General features: G+C 49.7%; 1 protein-coding gene across 1 annotated transcript; it reads left to right on the top strand.

Annotated features, from left to right (window-relative positions):
* The first annotated feature begins 1,812 nt into the window (after positions 1-1,812).
* Positions 1,813-6,569, top strand: HEXIM1 (HEXIM P-TEFb complex subunit 1). The gene has a single exon (XM_040245098.1). It carries the CDS (start codon positions 3,781-3,783, stop codon positions 4,741-4,743), a length of 963 nt encoding a protein of 320 aa, XP_040101032.1. The 5' UTR covers positions 1,813-3,780; the 3' UTR covers positions 4,744-6,569.
* The last annotated feature ends 123 nt before the right edge of the window (positions 6,570-6,692 follow it).

Here is a 6,692-nt window from a genome sequence, read left to right as displayed (position 1 = left end):
TCGGAGCCGCTGGCTGCTGGGGCTACTACATTTTAAATTAATCCCTGTGTTCGGGATGAACAACTGGAGGGCAAGGAAGAGGGGCCAAACTGGTGCTGGGGATGCAAGCGGAAGCCAGCGCCACCGCTTGGGCATACTCGCAGTATGACTTGGGCAGGATTCTTTGCTCTGATGCTGAGTTGCCTTGTTTGTGAAATAGTGATGAAGACCTTTTCACCATAAGGCAGTCCTGGGGATTAATGACCAGGACATTAATGGCAAAATGCCTAGCTAATATCAAGGTGCGTGGCCTCTTGTTTCATAGAATTCTGGAGTTCCACGACCTGTGAGTCAGACCACTACTCCCCTAATAGAACAAATGAGCCCATACAGCTGAGCCCAACAGACTGAGGCTGGGCTCAGTTGTACCTTCCAAATCCCAACTGAGGGTACCCAGGAGTCCTTTGAAGTCTGAAAATGTAACAATTTGGAGGTCTCTGACTCCCAGTCGCGTTCTCTCCAAAAACTTTTCATCAGGGAACTCCCACTGTTGAGCTGCTCTTGCTCCTGCGAAGCTTCTTGCATGACTGAGGAAGCAGCACAGGAGAGGGCAGGTTTTTCAGAAAGACCTGAGTTCTCAGGGAAAACAGGCTAGGATGCTCCGTCTCAAAACAGCTGGATGTGCCTCAGGGTCACTCTCGCTTGCCTCTCCCTCTGGGCATGCCCATGACCACTTCCCCACAAAACCACTCCTGAATCCCCAGACAAGTCCTGTCTTGGGACAAGACGCCTACTCGTCATAAATGTCCTGCTCATGCCACTCTGGCCTGAAAATGCTTCATGTTTTAGACAGCCACAAAGTCACCTCCTCCATGAAACCTGTCCACAATTCTCAACTCCTAAGCAACTTGGCTCACAAGGTCCTATCAGGATTTTCATCACCTGCCATTTTGGCTTACCGTAGGTTTGATGGCCTGTCTACACAGTTCTTGAGTAGCACGGATGAAATTTTACTCATCATTGTGCCTTCTTATCCAATGTGAGATTAACCTGACGGTCCACTGGTTAAGACTCTGTTTCCATTGTAGGGAGCCGGGTTCTTTCCTTAAGTGGGGTAACTAAGACCCCACATGCCTCCAGGTGAGGCAAAAAAAAAAAAAAAAAAAAAAGAGAGAGAGAAAGAACGGCCAGAAGTTGGCTGAAAGTGTTGCTGATGGAAAGGAACTAAATCCAGAGTTCTTACAAAAAAGAGACTTTTGTGTTTGTGATAGAAAAACAGCACGGAGTCACAGAAACCTTCGCTTTAGCCAAAAGTGTCACTTGTCATGTGACCTTGGACAAGTCACTTAATTTCTGAGCTTTAGAGATTCCTTATCTCTAAAATGGAGACAAGAATCCCTACCCTGCCTAACTCAGTGGGCTGTGGAGGGGCAAATGGTTCTGTGTGCAAAGGAACGCTGTGCAGTGGAAAGCGGTTGGAATAGGACAGGGCTGTTGATGAAGAAACAGAAGAGTCACGGTGTGTGGCAAATGGTAAAAACTGAGATTACAGGAAGATTTTCAGTTCAGTTCGGTCGCTCAGTAGTGTCCGACTCTGCGACCGCATGGACTGCAGCATGAAAGATTTTAGACCTAAGTGATCTGAGTGGAGGGTTTCGGCTACTCCTGGCCCTCAGCCCCTGTCCTTTGGGCGGAAGCCTGGAATCTGGAGAATTTTCACAAGGAGAGTCATGTAGCGAGCCGCCCTACCCCCTCCCCGCCCCCCATGAATCTGTCCCACAGTTCTGGGCCAGAATCCCTCTGCCCCCATTTCTGGGCAAGGTTTCCTCCTCGGGGAAGCCTCTGGCTCTGCCTCCCTGCCGGTGTTGCCCAGCGTCCATTGACGAGGACGAGCCTCAGTGGATGATTCTTTCCAGTCTGTGGCTTCTCTCTCGAGTAGCCAGGGTTGGTTATTTCAACTCTGTATTAATTTCGAACCCCTCCCCCAACAAAGATGCTCATCCGCTGCCCTGGACTCCCATCCAGGCTCAGGAAAATTTCATGGTCGATTCCCAACTGAACAAACCAAGAGGGCCCCAGGAGGCCATTTTCTTCGATAGAAGCTGAGGCCCGGTGAGGGAGAAGGGAAGCGAGGCCTTACATCCCGGGGTCTCGGGGGATCCCAGGGCGCACACCCAGCACTTCCCGGCGCCGGCGAGAGAAATCAGCCACGGCCCACCATTTTGCATTGGCCCCTGGGCGGGGGCGGCCGTGAAAGACTACGCTGGGGCTGGGACTCCGCCACTTTCCGCTAAGGGTCCCAGGGTAGTCCGGGAGTGGGCGTCACCCGGGACTCGAACCTGCTTTCTCATCTTCCGAGGCCTAGTCAGAGGTTGCTGCCGTAAAGCAGTCACACTGTCCCTTTAAGGCGGCACTTTTTATTCTTCATTTGTTTACCTCTTCATGCGCTTTTTTTTTTTACAAAAAGGTGTTCACAATATCCTTCCGCAAACGTCAATCCCAGTCACTAATCAACCCCTTGAAGCCATTCTTGTAATCTTAAGAATCGAGAATTAATAGCCATGGGCCAACATCTCTATTTACAGAATTAAATACTCGTTTACACTTTAGGGACTACTTTTTAGGGGTAAACCATTCTCGCTTAAGTTAACAAATGTCTGTGATCTTCAGAACCTTCCCGCTGAGAACAGAATAGGATAATAACCTTTAAGACACACCTTTTCATAAAAATATTCTGTGCAGGCCCTCACAGGCCATCGAATCTTGTTGTATTCCTGAAGCAGAATGGTATGGTCCAGAACCCGCCCCATCTTCTCTGCGATTGGCCTTCTTTCCTCGGCGAGACGTGTGCCTTTTGACCAATGGGCGCTCACGTTTCTCTAGCGAGGGATAAGCGATGGAAGGAGGCGGCCTGGAAAATGCCCCCTACGCGTCCTGGGATTGGCTACGTCGTACGGCGCGCGAGGACGGCGGGCCTGAAAGATGGGAACTACGACTCCCAGCTTCCTGTGACGGGGACTCAGTCACGCATGCGCATGGGCGGGGCCGACCGGCTTCTATATAAAAGGGGCGCAGAGGGTTGGGAAGCAGCAGTTGGAAGTTGGCAGGTGGAGAGGCAGGTTGGGAGGGGAAGTTGGGGGAGGAGGCGGAAGAGGAGCTGTCGGAAGGGGGAGGAGGGAGGGAGGGAGGAAAAAGAGGAGGAGGCGGAGAACTGAGCTGAGCAGAACATCGAGCCAAAGGGGAGATGAGTTTGTCTGTCCTCGGCTGAGGCTCCGGCCGGGCCTAGGGAACGGGGAGCTCGGCTTGGAGCGACACCCGTGGAAGTGGGAGGAGGTGGCTTTGGGACTTTAACCCCTTGTGGGCTCTGCGGCAGGGGATTTAACCCTTTCTGGATCCGGCCCCTCGGAGTCAGCGTCATCGGGTAGTTTTAACCCCTTCGGGACTGGGTTTAACCCATTGGATTTAACCTAATCTTCTTGCCCACCAACTTCTCGATCGCGGGGGCGGCCTGCGGGAAGGCTTGAAGCCCACCCCCTCTGCACATTACGTACTGTTCCTGCTGCTGCACCCCCTTGGACCCGCTATCTGGCGGAGCTCTGGGCGCTTAACCCTTTATTGACTTGAGCGCCCCCAAATTGCAATTGGAGTTTGCTGACAGAAGGACTGGCTAAAGGCATCACTGCAGGAATTACAGACCGAAGAGGACTGTGTTGGACATTTTTGCAAAGAAAAGCAAACCTTTTTTCCTTAAGGACTTACAGCCAACATTCTTCAAACTTCGAGAAGAAGATTCTATTAGCAATGGCCGAGCCACTCTTGTCAGAGTATCAGCACCAGCCTCAAACTAGCAACTGTACAGGTGCTGTTGCTGTCCATGAAGAACGGAACCCTGATCGCCCCCCGGGCGCGGAGGAGCGGGTGCCGGAGGAAGACAGTAGGTGGCAATCGAGAGCGTCCCCCCAGTCGGGTGGCTCTCCAGGGCAGGGGGGGGAAGGGAGCCTGGAACCCCAGCCGTCTCCCCTTAAGACCCAGGTCTGCCCAGAATCCAGCTGTCCGGAAGCGGGTGAGAAGGGCCAGAATGGGGACGACTTGTCCGCTGGCGGAGCTCCCCCGCAGCAGAGACAGGTGGGCAAGAAAAAACATAGGAGACGCCCCTCCAAGAAGAAGCGGCTTTGGAAACCGTACTATACGCTGACCTGGGAGGAGAAGAAAAAGTTCGATGAGAAACAGAGCCTGCGAGCTTCGAGGATTCGAGCCGAGATGTTCGCCAAGGGCCAGCCAGTTGCTCCCTATAATACCACGCAGTTCCTCATGGATGACCACGACCAGGAGGAGCCGGATCTTAAAACCGGCCTCTATCCCAAACGGGCCGCTGCCAAATCCGACGACACCAGCGATGAGGACTTTATGGAAGAAGCGGGCGAGGAGGATGGGGGAAGCGACGGGATGGGAGGAGACGGCAGCGAGTTTCTGCAGCGGGACTTCTCGGAGACCTATGAGCGGTACCACGCGGAGAGCCTGCAGAACATGAGCAAGCAGGAGCTCATCAAAGAGTACCTAGAGCTGGAGAAGTGCCTCTCGCGTATGGAGGACGAGAATAATCGGCTGCGGCTGGAAAGCCAGCGGCTGGACGGCGACGACGCGCGTGTGCGGGAGCTTGAGCTGGAGCTGGACCGGCTGCGCGCGGAGAACCTCCAGCTGCTGACGGAGAACGAACTGCACCGGCAGCAGGAGCGAGCGCCGCTGTCCAACTTTGGAGACTAGACTGAAACTTTTCCGGGGGAGGGGGCAAAGGGGACTTTTTACAGTGATGGAATGTAACATTATATACATGTGTATATAAGACAGTGGACCTTTTTATGACACATAATCAGAAAAGAAATCCCCCCTGGCTTTGGTTGGTTCGGTCAATTTAGCTATGATGTAGTTTGTGTGCTTTCTCCTGTTCTTTAATTATGTGAAACTGAAGGGTTGCTTTCCTTGTTTTCCTTTTTAGGAGTTTTCTTTTTTAATGTGTAAGTAATCTGACCAGGTTATAATGCAGTTTTCTGTTAAAAATCTCCTTAAATGGAGCTATAAGGTGGCCAAATCTGAGAACCATTAAATTCATTCTAGTTATAATAAATATTTGTAAATGTAACATAGTTTGTGTGATTTCTAGAGGTAATTCAAAGTAATATTGATTTATGTGATTGCATTGGGGGGAGGGGTAAAGGAAGTATTTAATTTGTCCATTTTCAAAAACAAACGTTAATGGGAGAATTTTCAGTTTGCCCAGTTTTCCCTTGAATGGGTTTTAGTGTGCTACAATATACAGTTCCAGCAAAATATAAAGATTTAATTATCTTCAATACTTAAGTGTGTGGTTTTCTAGTGCCTTCATTTTCTTTCTTGATGCTGGAGAAATAAACCAGTGTTGGGTGTTTGGGGAGTAGGAAGTAACTATGATCAGCAGCTTAAAACTTAATTCTGCTTCTCAATAGCCATTCAAAAGTCTATTAACAAAAATGTAAACCTAATTTGGCCATTTGTCAGGTTGGACAACTGACAGCCTCATTTCACTCCTACAAGTGGGGTTTTAGTAATTCCCCCCTCCTCCTCCCAGCAAGGCTGGAAGGAGTTCTTGGATGCCTGGGAAAGGCACTTATCTTGCGTTCTTAGTGCAAGGAATGGTTGAATAAACATTTGTGAGACAGCTCTTTATGTTAAAATATTCAGAGGTAGGGAATATTGTATTTATAGAGGAAATGACCATTTGGGGCATTCCAAGGACTTAACCCTACATGCCCAATACTTAAGTGCTCCCTATATCAAGAAAAGGAATAGGAGCTGTCTACCTTTCCACGAGACTCAAACTAAAACTAGAAATACCCCCTCACTGCAAACAAAATGTAAAGCTTCTGGTTGAGCTAAATTAAGTCCTTGGGGGGCCAAGTGGGAGCCCTGCACCATCCCTATACAGCCTCTATTCTCAGTCTTCTAAACTGCTGATAGCTGCTTAGTCCTTGAGTAGTTCTACTCTTCAAAGTGCAGGAGGCCCTGGGAATTCATTTCTGCCCCCAAGTCAAAACTGAAATGGTAAGACTGTTCCCTCCTGTTATGATTACCCAGCCCATCTTTATCTGCCCTCTGCGTTTCCCTAGACCAAATGCATTGCTCAAATCACTAGCACAAGGCTTCTTTCACCTGGCTCCTCAGAAACATAGGGGGCTTCGGGTCCATGAGCCCCATGGAATTATATGTAGACATGTGTAGGTACTTCTGGAGAGAGGATTCTAGAGAATAATGAAATTCTCAAACTCCTTGAAGGTTAAGAACCCCTGAGGGGGACGAACTCCCATTGGGAAGCTTGCTTTTGCAGCTAAATGAAATAGTGGAGGTGGTGGGAACTTCAAGAGTGAAATGTGCCTTATGATGCGTGAGAAGCATACACAAATCCATGAATCAAGGGAAATCATGGTGGTTAAGACTGACTCAGGGCCTTCAAAGCTGGGTTGAGGTGGCCCTATTCTGGCAGATGGTCCACTGGAGACAATGTATGATCAGCTTTTCCTTTGGCCTAAAAACTACATTAAAAGTCTATTTTGAAATAGTTTTCGTGTTTTTAATTTTCCTTCTGCCATGACGTCATACAGGAGACCCAGAAACGGCTGCTTAGAAAAGCAGCAACACTGCCCTCTGGCTTTACAGTGCACAAGCAGGAGCCTCATTTT

This window comes from Oryx dammah, unplaced genomic scaffold, assembly GCF_014754425.2.
Source record: "Oryx dammah isolate SB20612 unplaced genomic scaffold, SCBI_Odam_1.1 HiC_scaffold_8, whole genome shotgun sequence".
NCBI lineage: Eukaryota > Metazoa > Chordata > Mammalia > Artiodactyla > Bovidae > Oryx > Oryx dammah.
The sequence above is the reverse complement of the archived record's forward strand: the minus strand, read 5'-3'. Positions and strand labels throughout refer to the sequence as shown.

Excerpts from the sequence above, each read along its gene's own strand:
- HEXIM1 (XM_040245098.1), top strand. The coding sequence starts at position 3,781 with ATGGCCGAGCCACTCTTGTCAGAGTATCAGCACCAGCCTCAAACTAGC.